General features: G+C 28.9%; 1 protein-coding gene across 3 annotated transcripts in view; it reads left to right on the top strand.

The window, feature by feature from the left end:
* The window catches only part of Eip63E (cyclin dependent kinase Eip63E), a 778181-nt gene that overhangs the window by 672464 nt on the left and 92487 nt on the right, over positions 1-13230 (top strand). For all 3 annotated transcript variants that reach the window (XR_012756703.1, XM_075368329.1, XM_075368330.1), the window contains exon 3: positions 4340-4471. Coding sequence is in view for 2 of the 3 variants with exons in the window: in XM_075368329.1 (XP_075224444.1) it covers positions 4340-4471 (132 nt within the window). In the remaining variant the exon portion in view is untranslated. The remainder of the gene's footprint in view (positions 1-4339; positions 4472-13230) is intronic.

Below are 13230 nucleotides of genomic sequence, written 5' to 3'. Positions count from 1 at the left end.
TTTTTGTTACGTATACCTTTTGTTACGTTTCTGTTCTAACTATGAAAATGTTATTATTTATTCAACGAATGAAATTTTAATGCAGGTGTAGAATTAATTGTATTTGAAATAAACTTCTGTTATTTTGAATTTATTATTTCGTTACGTATATAAGTATTTAAAAGCAATATAAATATCTAGGATAAACGTTTACTGTTGTCAGATAAGGTGCCGTTATGATATATCGGTTTAATTTATTATAAAATAAATAGTCGTGAGTTATAGCCTAAATTATACAGTATATGATAATAATAATTTTGGTCGGGTACCTAAATAGAACAGAAGAATAATAGTGGTGGTCGGGTTACCGAAAAGTTAAAAAGAATAGGTGGAAGTAAAACAAATGGAAGATAATAAAAATGATAGGTAGATGAGAAAAGTAGTGGAAGAAGTGTGCGAGAGTGTGGGTAGAAAAGAAAGCCACTAGCAGAACAGCGTGATAAATGTAGGGAACTTTTGTGCTCTGCGATGGAGTTTTGGAGGAGATGGCTTAGAGGTGGGCGATATTCGTTTTTCTTATATAGGATATTAATATAAGATGACAAAGGATCTTGCTCGTTCTATTTTTGGGGTATCGTAAATATATGTCTGTCGTTGGTTATAAACCAGAACCATTGAGAAATATTTTGTTGAAAAAAAATCTATTTTTTACTGCGCAACTTTATTTTTGTATAATCTAATATCTTTTTCGCTATTTAGACTTCGAAAATATTTAACCGCCATTTAAAATAATATAGTCGCCGTTAGAGATAAATTATTGTGAACAAAAATAATTTTTTTTTTTTTTAAACTGCCTTTCCTGAAGCTTTCTGTAAAAGGATGAAATTGTGCTGTGGGTCAGAACATTTGCGAGAATATTTCATCTCAAAACAATTTTTTTTTGAGTTGGAAATTATTCGTATTATTTTTCAAAAACGACCTATTTTAAAAAAGTGACTAAAAATATTGTATTTTTTACATGGTTTTCTTTACTTATCAATGGTTCAACCTTGTCCCCAAATCTTGCAACCTTAACTTAACTCATTTCCTGACGTCATATAATAGTAAACTTTTACACAACGACGTGTTGGGTGACAATACAGTAGTTATTAAATTCATATATTCATATAGTCGGAGATAAAGGGGAATATCTTGAGGAAAGGAGCTGAATCTATAAGATGTAACTATCGATCCTGTTGATTTTTACTCTTGATTCAATATGAATCAAGAATCTATTCAATGAATAGATTAGGTGGCTGTTGAAGCGGATTTCATTCTAATTATTGTAAATTTACATTCTAAATTTTTATGTACGCTAAGATCTGATTTAGTTATAAATAACTGTTGTAATTTATTATAATGGAAACTAATTCTCCAGGTTATAATATAGAATAAAATTGCATATAAATATATTTTATTTGCTGAAGAATTTAAACAAGTAAAAGTAAAAAAAACTTACTTGTCGGTTTAAATGCTTCAAAAAAAAAAAAAAATGGTAAAATTAACACTTTACAAAGAAATTTTATAACTAAAAAGAATTTAATTTGTTCAAATATGAATTCAAACAACTTAGTTTTATGGAGGAAATAAAATATGGAATAATATAATTTCTCAAAATCACTTTAAATGAAATTTCGTAAGACACCGAATCACGGCAAACATGTAGCAAAGAAAACCGCAAAATTCTAAACAATTTAATTAATTTAAAAAAGTATAAAATTAAAAAAAATATTAAAAACATGCGTTTCTTACAAAAAAAAAAAAAAAACATTAATTAATTTTAAAAAATACTCATAGTAAAAAGTAAAAAATAATTTTATTTTCAAGAAAGTTACTTTAAAAAAATGTTGATGCGTGATTAAAAAAAAACTCATATACATTCATTTAGTAAATAGAGCATGCCCTACGCTTTTCTTTTTAAACATGTTTTTTTTTTTAAGAAAAGCTTGTTTTTAAGAAGTTCAAATGCTTTTTTCTCTAATTAACCTACGCGATTCAATTTCATTAAAATGGAAAAAATCTGATCTGGACACCACATGACTTTCTTGTACACCTATTACCATATACACGTTTTTCCTACACTTCATTTAAAATTATTTCATTTGAAAGTGAGACGGTTTCAAAATTGCTGAAATATTAGTTTTTATTAACATCAAATATTTATACAATTATTAATCCACCAATTACGTGTAATATTAACATAAAGTCCCTTTATTACTCGTATTAGTAGATCAGTATTATTCGTTTCTTCGTGAGTTGCTGATTAACAAAAGTTTGAGATTTCTCGTGCGTCGTATAAATAAATGTCAATTTCGACGGTGTAAAGTGTTTAGTTTTTATTATTGGATTATTTGGCGAATAATCAAAAATGAAAAGGAAACATTCATACAAGAAAAAAGAAAGATAACATGAAGAAATATATATCAAAAAAACGACAAGAAGATGAATGTTAAGAACAAGGGAAGAATAAAAAAAATAAGAGAAGGTAATAAATATAAAGACGAAGAAAACGTTAAAACCAAGGAAAAATAAAACGATTAAGAGATCATGGTGAATATAAAGAGAGAAAATTTGAAAACTAGAGATCGTGTACACAAATTAATATAAGAAGAATTATATCAAACTAAAGAGAAATTAAATGGTTGGCAACAAAAACAAATAAAATGTTGATCAACTCCGACTTAGGGAGAATCTTATCCGACAATATCAGAGGAATAATGACTAAAAAATAAGAATTTTTTTTGCAATTTATTAAAGATCGGACATGTATATGTTGTTCTTGTGAGGATCTATTTTTCAGTCACTCTGTAATTAATTTTTATGTAGATAAAATTAAACAGAAATTCCAGAATAATTAAATAAAATTAAACTAGAAAATCCAAAAATAATACGATTTTAAATTATAATTTTCAATTAATATTAAATAATCAGATGTTTCAACAAATGTATTACATATCCACACATATAATAATGCCTATTAAATTATATATACACATTTTTAGGGAAAATGCACAACTAGATGTTACAACAGACCTAAATCCAAAATGTCAACATCCTACGGCTAATCTCTTTGAGTTATGCGAGATACGTACGTACAATTTAATTAATAAAAATTTAGTTAATAGGAAATATTTTTAGGATTTTTTACGTGTTTCATACGGACGTAAACTCTTGGTAATATTCAGTGTTTGATGATAAATTCCATTCATGAAAGAAATAAACGGAAAAGTAAATGGAAAATAAAATAATATCGACCTTTATGTTTTACTGTTTCTATGATGAGAAATATTAAAGTTCCAACTTATCGGCAAAGATATAATACTAGCAGTAGTGTTAATTAATAAGGGAAGATCCTTTTTAATGTGTTTATATTATGGAACAAAGTATTTTCAGAGTAAGCTAAAATGAATTATGTATTTTTGATATATTAGTATTTATTTTAAAAACAGGAAGAGGAATTTTACGTAAGGGGTTCTTTTTTAATATTTTTACGAGTAAATCAATTTTTATGGTGTTTTCAAACTATTAATCAATTCATTCGGTGGTTTTTTCATTTAATAACCCTAATCCGTTAATATCGCCCACCGTCTTGTAGGGATTTACCTCCTTTTATGTATATATGTATATATTTTACATATATATATATATTTTTTTTTTTAACGATAGTGATGAAATTCTTTATACAGTGATGTTTTGTTGATACTCGTACTACCTGAAAATTGATTTTACCCTTATGAATAATATTGTTGCTGTTACTCTCTGCCTAGAAACTCGTTAGGAATTATGTACTAGGCTTAGAATTATTGAACAGGAGAGTCGATTGTTTTCTCTTAAATAATATCATGTGGAATAATTTTTGTAATATATTGATTGGGAAAATATTTAAAGAGGAATATTAATACTGCTGGTTTTTTTTTTATTATAGGTTTTTAATTTTATAGCTGCATTTATTTCTGACCTATATTTGTTCCTATGTAAGTGTTTTCCCAATAATTTGTGTACTGGTCGTATTGTTTGCATAAATATATATATCAGAATGTTTGGTTTATTTTACGTCGCACAGTTTTGATTTATAAAGATGTTATGTTAATAAAATATTTATTTAATTTAAAATTTTAATTGTGATATTTTTATTTACAAAATATATCGTATAAAAATTCTGCTAGATATATTTACTCCTTGTATTTTCGGCATTCTTTTGTTTATTTAGGATGTTTTACTTTTAACCAAATTGATGTTTGTAAATTTTATATTTATTACTTGTTTCTCTTTTCTTTCAATAATTAAAATTATTATAATAAATATTTTTTCTTAATTACAGCGATCTCGAAAGATGAAGGAGAAGATAGATCTAGAGTTACAACGAAACTTCCCTTTAACGGTTATTCCGATGAATTTTTGGACCGTCTAGAGCCTAACGGAAATATACCGCCTGACAAGGATCTAAGATATGGTATGTTTTTTGTTTTATTTTTTAGTACAGTTTTATCTTTTTTTTTTTTATTATTATAAAAATGTGTTTTGTGTTAAGATTCTTATTATAAAAATGTGTTTAGATTCTCTGTTAAGATTTAATATACAGGATGATTCACGTAGTGTTACCGGGTTTTCTGAGCTCATTCTACTAGCGAAAATAATGAAAAACGTAGTTAGTATAAACATGAGTCTGGAATCGTCCCGTTGTCGAGTTACGGCTAGCAAAATATTTCGACCTGTTTCCTGGGCAAAGATTGAAATGAAACTATACTGAAATTCTAGATACCCAAATTTAGAAGTAAACTTAATGGTTTCTTATGGTTTTTGACCTGACGATTTAAATAAAACAAGATTCCAGAACAATAACTCATAGTCTCGTAATAATCGAAGTAAAACAGAAAGATTTATTCTCTAAAAACACTTTTTTTCACGTTTGTATACAATTTTTGTTTAAATGACCAATAAATGCGGAAAATTTATTATCAAAACTTGTAGAGAATTTAATTCTGAAAAAATTGATCTAAAAATAACTCAATAAAAAACAAATACGAAAACCATTGTAAACTGAATATCTCTTGAGTTTTGCTGGATGTAGGACAGGATTTACCTGTAATTAAAGTTAAATAAATTAGTATTATAATTGTTTCATTTTAACATTTTTTTTTAATAATGTATGTAATTCTATTATAGTTCTGAAAAACCGTTCTAAGAGATGTATACTTTAAACTTGGTGATATATATGTATAATGAAGATCCCTTAGTCAAATAAATTTTCTAAAATTATTTTTTGCATTCGTTGTGTGTGTGTGTGTGTGTGTGTGTGTGTGTGTAAAACAGTAAATTTAACATTTGACTCACGGTATAAATATTTATTGAAATTGGAGTTATTGCTTTTTATTGTTCCGTAGACTTAATCATATGTATTTCGTAATAAATTTCATCTTTTTTTTTTAATTATTTTATTTTAAAGAAGTTGATTTAATATAAGCTTTAATTATATTAAACATAATGATGTTCAATTGTATTATCCAATTTTATAAACTAGAAAGAAGACATTGAAAAAAATTAAAAGGTGTTCCATGAGTCATTTTCCTTTATAGTAGTCCAATACCATAGCCAGTTTTATCCTTTAGGAGACTACTTTTTCATTTAAAAATTATAGAATTAACTGCTAAGTTAGGTGGAATACGTTGGACTCATAAGCACATCCCAAACAAATTTGCATCCTTACATTAACGCCCAATATAATAATTGTTCTAACAGAGTTCTCTTTTTCCTAATTTACCAGTCTGTAATGTGTGCTATGTATTCCTATTGGGTAGTATTTTGAAGTTTCTAAGAATGTTTTATTTTAAAATACATATAATGTCATTATTAGAAAAGAATTTCATTCGATTCTAATAGAGAATAACAGTTATCATGCAATCGAAATATACTAAGTAATAAAAAAAAAAAAAAATTTTAAACGTGAAATTGTTGATCAAGAATACTTCTTACAAGGTAATTTATAACTAATTCGTCGAAATTATAACAAGCATTTCCAGGAAAGAAGGTATAATTTTGTTTTTTAAGACTGCAAACAAGATGTAAAGGTTCGTATGAAACTTTGGTTTTGTTAAAACAAAACTCTCTCGCTGAAACCCTACGGTAGACAAATATTAAACTGCACTCGCTGCAGTGAGTATTACCATTTGTAAACTCGGATGTATATTCAGCCACAGGTGCAGAATGTAAACAGTATTCAAGCACTATACGACAGAATTCCTCCATTGTAAATTACCTCATACTAACAGAATAAAAACATATATTTACATGTTACATGGCGATTTTTATTTTTTACGATTAACATGCACACGACACGAACTGCACGCATGAATAGCATTACATTTATAAATACGTTAAAATTTAAACAAACAGATCAGAAATGCAAAACATGATTCAAAAAATGTATAAAATGATAACGCCTTACTATAAATCTTGTGTCATTAATACATCATCATTTTGTACACAAAAGAGCTGTCAATAATAGCTCCAAATATATATTCTAAATGAAACTTCCATACATTTTTAAACTTGTCATTTTTTTACAAATAAAAAAATTATCACATCTGAATTGACGATTGGAATGCTTTTTTTGCGTATTCTTAATAATTCTGTATGTGTATTTCTTTGATAAGGTGTGTGTGTGTGTGTGTGTGTGTGTGCATATGTTATTATCATATATTATTAATGTATACGTTTCTTGCTGAAATTCAGTTACAATAAAATTGCAGTTGCAGTTTATTGATTATAAATGAAATAGAAACGATTATGGTTTATGAAAAATTTAACATTTCTTACGTAAATACAGCAAATAAATATCGTTTGTCAGGAAATTTGAAACCTTGCTGCTGAAAATGTGAAAACTTGCCGTTGTTGTTCACATCAATATTTGATTATTGTTTCGTATAACCAATTTAGTAAGATGGCTGCTATTCCTGTGGAGAAAACTCTTTTGTGTTCGAATCAGCAAACTAAACTACGTTACTATAGTGCAGCAACGATTCATAAAAAAGTACAATAAACTGTCACAACAAATCGTTTTTTTTTAAAGCGATTAGAAAAAATAGGGTGTCTGTGTAAAAAGAAAAGTTCTGGAAGACCTCCCGTATCAGAAGAAGTCCCAATGTACCAACGTAGTCCTGGTAAATCAAACTAGGCAAACAAATTTATAATTACAAATTCCGCAATAACGTATGGAAAATTTTACGGAAACTGTTGAAAGAGACGAGTTAAAAATTACAGTTAATGGAAGTTTTAAGTGACAGCGATAAAGTCTTAGTAAACATTTATGTGTGTGCATGCAGGAACGCGTTGGCGAAGAAGATAATTTTTTTATTGTCTAATTTTTGGTGACTAGATACTTTTCACATGTTCAACCATTAACGTTAAAATAAACTCGTAGTTTTTCAATTATAGCAGAAAAAGAAAATTACAGTACGATTTTTTTTTTCTACAAAATTTAATATAAATTTCATGGTTCAGCAACTTTCACGCAGATTTCTGTCAATTTATGGGCTCCAGTTGTCATAAATCCGCAGATATTAAGAGAGTAAAATCTGTAAATTTCAAATTTTTCTATAACCTTGAAATTTTGATGCCTTAACATCCCGACACGGGTAAACTACAGAGTTTCACCTAAGTCTAAATGCCGATAGATTTTTAAGATTCATGAAACGAATAAACTGCAAAATTTCATTTCCTAAGCGATAAACTTGTACAATGTAATCCGCATTTTCTAAAAACTGATTTACAGATACTCTCGAGTCTAAATAGAAAAAGTAGAAATGCCAAACAACACGTCGACTTAGGTTAACTAAATTGCTTTTACTTTTACAGCTAAAAAACTATATATATAATATCAAACTGCTAATACGTTAACTTATCACCAAGTTACTTCATTGATTGAACTAACTTCTTGCTTGTACCTTTTAAAAAATACTAAATTGATAGAGTTATGTACTTTCATGTATTCAATTGAAGCCATAGTAAATAAAAATGTTACAATGACTTTTGAATTGGTGAATTAAGTGCATACAAAAGTTTTATTTACTTATCGGAAACTTTAATGCGGTAACAGTCAGAAAAATTCGGTCTTGTGATTGGTCAAAACTTTCATTTCCGAGAGTGTTTCGCGTATAAGTCCGTATGACTAATATCATAAAAAGGTTAGCAACCGGTTGGTATTTGGTGTTAACAGTGTCCAGGTCTGTTGGAAATAAGTATAATCTGATTTTCCTGAATGAATCGGTACTGGATTATTCGGATTTGTTTCATACTGGAGGCTGTGAAACTTAAGTGGGATCTATAATGCTCTGGGATGAATTTTTGTTGTCATTGGCTAATGTTTATCGGGTCGTTTTGTGAGAATTAAGATCATTTGTCTTGATTGGGCCATATTTCATTTCATTCTGTTTATACACAGTTATTCACTGTTATGAACGAACAACTTAACTTATTTTCAATTAGATATGCATGAATTTGAAAATTTTGTAATTTGGTACTTTTGCCATTTTATACAAATACATACACGTATGAATAATATGTTTTTTCTTTTTATAGTGAAATAAAAATTTTATTCTATTTTATTCTAGCCAGCCGGTCAAGACTGATTTCGCTCTCTCGACCGTCTAGCCAGGGGGTTCCGCCCTTTTGATCTCCGACGCGTTCGTTTTACTAATGGTTGATTGAATATTGAATATTCTACAAATATTCGTTAAAGAAAAATGAGTTAGTCATCTTACTTCATTATATTTCTGTTGCCATGGTGTCAGAAATATAATTAAGCAAAAGGATTAATTTTTGTTTCTTTAATTCAAAAATTTTCATCCCAACTGGGCTAGGGCCTCGATCTATGGCTTAAAATCTTCCCTGGGATAAGACGAATACATCCTGAAAATTTGAAAACGATCGGCCAGTTGGTTCTTGCGTGATATGTTACAAACTAACAGACTATTTTTGCATTTGCATATTGAAGTTTCTAAGTATATATCTTTTTCTGACTTAAATTCTATTTTATTGTTTTATTCGTTTTTTGTAATATTTCATTTTTTCCCATTAGTACGGTTAGAACAGCTTTTTTTAAAACAGTTGTGATGTAGTGTTAGCAGTACTTGTTCTTTTTGTGTTGTATTAGTTTATTTTTGTTGTAAAACAAGTAGAACGGTATTGTTGTCGAGACTAGGGGGGAGTCGTGTTGTGGCAGGCGGTTGCAGGGTTCCTTGAAGCGTTAAGATGGAGTACTCAGAATAACAAATGTCGCGGGGGTCAGTTGCTATAACTCATGTCGGGTACGGGTGTGGAGATTTCAAAGGGTGTGTGTAGAGTACGCCTAGGGATGTAAAAAGTAGTGCGTGAGTAAGGGATGCACGCTTTGCCTTCTTCCTTCTGTGAATGCGACCAAGCTGTTTTAAATGATAACTCGAGAAGTTCCGTGGAGAAAAGTGTTGCCTTTAGGCAATCAAAGGATGGAAATGGCTTTCTACTCCCTCTCTATATATTCTGTTATAGCTGTTTTCCGCATAATGGTCAGTAATGACGAAGATTCTTCAGTCCTAACCCCTCCAATCTTCTTTTATCATTTCGTATTATATCCTTCCCGCTATTTTCCCCCACATCTGGATTGAATGTGCTCTCTTGAGAGGAGAGAGTGAATACATACCCTTGATGTTCCTTTTCCCTTTGCTACTTATACATATGTCGTAATCTCGTGCTTTAACAGAGAGGTAATCTATTTGTCAAAAAAAGAAGGGTACTTTAGTCTGTTTTTAATAATAACCTTTCCAATTTCGTAGAAGTTAGGTTTGTTTCAATATTCTAATAAAAAATATCCTTATCTCGTTGCTCGTCTCGAAGTTTTTTCTCTCTCTCTCTCTCTCTCTCTCTGTGTGTGTGTGTGTGTGTGTGTGTGTGTGTGTGTGTGTATATATGTATGTATGTATTTGTGTGTGTACAGAGATACATAGACACAGAGAGAGAGAGAGAGAGAGAGCGCGCATACAGATGTGCAGTTCACAAAGGAACTTTGTTTTTTTCCCGAATCTTTTTTAATAATAGTATCTTGTGAGTATGATTTATATATATATATCGTAAACCAGATTTGAGTATTTTTATCAGCATGTGACAATGAAAAACATGCACAATGCGTTTCTGTTATTTTAATAAATGCTCAGTAGCCGAAATCATATTTTTCGAGATGATTTAGTATATTGCTTTTTCTTTGGCAACATGAAAAACTGCATTGATAATAACAGATTTCTTTTTTTTGCAAATCAAACGTAAAATCTTATCATTCATTCCTCTCTCCAAGACCAAAACTTGACTCAACTTTCCTCCTGACCCCCACTTTTAGGTGGGGGTCAGGAGGAACCCCCCAGCATTTAGGTCTCCTAGATGTTTACACTGTATTTTACTTTTCCGGTATCATAGCTCTAGAACTATGCTGTAAGATGGAAAAAATGATATTCAGTCAGTCAAATAATGGAGTATGATTTTTTTTGTTGCATTTTTCTACATTTACAATGTTTATTTTTCGTGACCTAGACATTCTAAAAAACAAATAATAGTGGTAGGGGTTACGTTCGTACATACGTATGCACATATTTTGGTGTGTTTGAAGCTTAATAACCTTTGACTGGATGAACCGATTTTGATGAAATTTTTAGTCACGTATATATAGGGAAATTTATTGGTAAAATTTTTGGGTCAATTTTCTCAAAATTTTACCAACAAAATTCCATTTTATATTAAGCTCAGTACCAGTACATGCGTGCATGCGTATCTTACCATGTAAAAAAAATTGCCCCTTTCCCAAAAATCGAAAAAAGCTATCTTTTTATTGCATATTTTTTAATCATTTTTTTTTTACGTCTTCCTAGGCATAGTAATAATGCAGGTGACCCAAAAAAAAAAAATACTTTCGGGACAATAATGGGGGTGGGAAAGCCGATCAAGTTTAAAAATTAAAATTTCATCTTTTAAATTTTTATAACTTTGGTTTATTTAAACTTTTAATAATAATAATATCAGAATAAAATTTCGTCATAACTTTCTCCACCCCCAAAAAACAATCTTAGGTAACTTTTTTCTTGTGTCATTATTTTTTCGCTATTTCAGAAAAACCAGTGCCAGGAAAGTGTTACAAGTTTGTTGTCAACTTTTTTTTTTTTAAAGAATGGTTAGTTTGTTTAAGTTGTTTAATTTTATTTTACTATCTGGAAAATTTATTTTGATTAGGTTTTTATGAGATAAAATTGCTTGTTTTTTGTTATATTTTACATGAACTCTTTAAAAACTTTTATAATAGTCGTTTTTTTGAGCTTATAACTTCATTAAATTGTAAACTGGTAAAATTAAAAAATCCCACTTATTCGGTTGTTTAATAATTCAGTTGTTAAATAATTTTGTAGTTTAGGAGGAGATATCAGTAAAATTTTATTTAATATAAAATTTATTTTAATGGTCGCTTTCTTTTTAATATATTTGGGTTTTATTAATTTGATTCTAGTCTAATAGGATTATACAAACATCAGAGATATATATTTTTTATAGAAATTCAAAAGCCGTTGAATAGAAAGAAGATCGGATTAATCTTTCAATTACAGATTGTACGCGTTCTCATTTTCAAGAATGGCCCGTTAAACTTCTTAAGGTTTTTGGTTCGTCCGGTCGTACACAATACATACCAGTGCCTGCCGACGGGTTTATTTTCATTTGAATTTGTTGTAGAATGTAGTTTGAGGATCGACTGTCCTTCTATAGCATTTCAATTTACAAAAACCATTCCCTATTTTTATTGTTTTTTTTCTTTTCAGGTTGCCAAAAAATTCGTTTGTTATTCTGTTGATTATATTTATTTATACGTTTATGAGGTACTTAATTAAGTTTATTGTTTAAGATTTAACTTAAATATTAATTAATAATCGGGTGACATTTTTGCTATAAATTTGATTTTTATCCATTTTTTATGTTTTTAATTGTACGAACAATATAATATCTCTTAGTTTTTATTTTACATTTATGTTTTACTAGTTATAACGTTAACTTGAATATTATGTTATCATTAACGTTTTATTTGAACCTTAATTGTACGGGTTATTGTTATTAAGCATTCCTGCGCTTCTTTCCAGATTACCAATTCATTAATTCCAGTCATAGTAACTAATTCATTAGTTGACTGTGGTACTAATGACACATGGTACGATTTGTAGATATGAAATAGTGTTGATTTACACCGGTTAATTAAATTCTGCGCAAGCGCGAGTTTAACGTGAAGTAATTTTAATCAGTTTCGGCTTTCATCAGATTTAGTCGACGACAATTAATTTGGTAGATAATAAACGTACTATTACAATGAGCTTTATCGGTTTTCATTCAATCCCTTACACTTTAGACTTGTCAAATTATTGTACGTACGGAAGTAGAATGTTTTGAAATGTATCGCCAGTGTCACCGACGTTAACATCACTACCTATCGTCTGGTTATGCTTTGCTGGTTCTCAATAATATCGTTGCATTCTGTTTTAGGAACAGGACAGACATCCTGTGGAATATCGTAGCCCATAATCATTAATCATTGTGTACAAAAATAAATTATGTTTTTAGTTTTAATCTAATAATACTTTACTGTTTGTCGAACGAAATACTTTTTACTTTAGAAGAAGACTTTAAATATATCTCTTAGTTTTTATTTTATATTTATGTTTTACTGGCTAGTTGTAACGTTAACTTGAATATTATGTTATTAAGATTTTATTTGAACCTTAACGAAAAAGATTAATTTCTGTTATTCAGTCTTGCTTTTCATTTTTTCGTTTAAATATACAAGTATAACAACTATTTACTTTTTTGGACTTATTACTCGGTTTTTGTTTTAAATCTGTTCTCTATTCGTTTCTAATCTTTCTTTGTAGTTTTACTTTATGTATGTCCCCCTATTAACAAATCATTTAAACCTGTTTGTCTTAATATATACTCCATTAGGCTTGTTCGTCTCTTATACAATACAAGCGTCTGTTATAGCGATATACAAGAAAAAAAGATTGTTTTTTTAATTCGTAATTCTAGAAGAGATTATTTAGATTCTCCCATAAATTTCTTCCTCTCTCGTATTATACACTAAACATAATTTCGAATTTTAACGGTCCATCTAATTTTCAGCATCTTCTTTTAACACCAGATTTCAAAGGCCACAATTAT

Source organism: Lycorma delicatula, chromosome 6 (assembly GCF_047948215.1).
Source record: "Lycorma delicatula isolate Av1 chromosome 6, ASM4794821v1, whole genome shotgun sequence".
Taxonomy (NCBI): Eukaryota; Metazoa; Arthropoda; class Insecta; order Hemiptera; family Fulgoridae; genus Lycorma; species Lycorma delicatula.
Note: the sequence above shows the minus strand (reverse complement) of the source record. Positions and strands in the feature narration are given on the sequence as shown.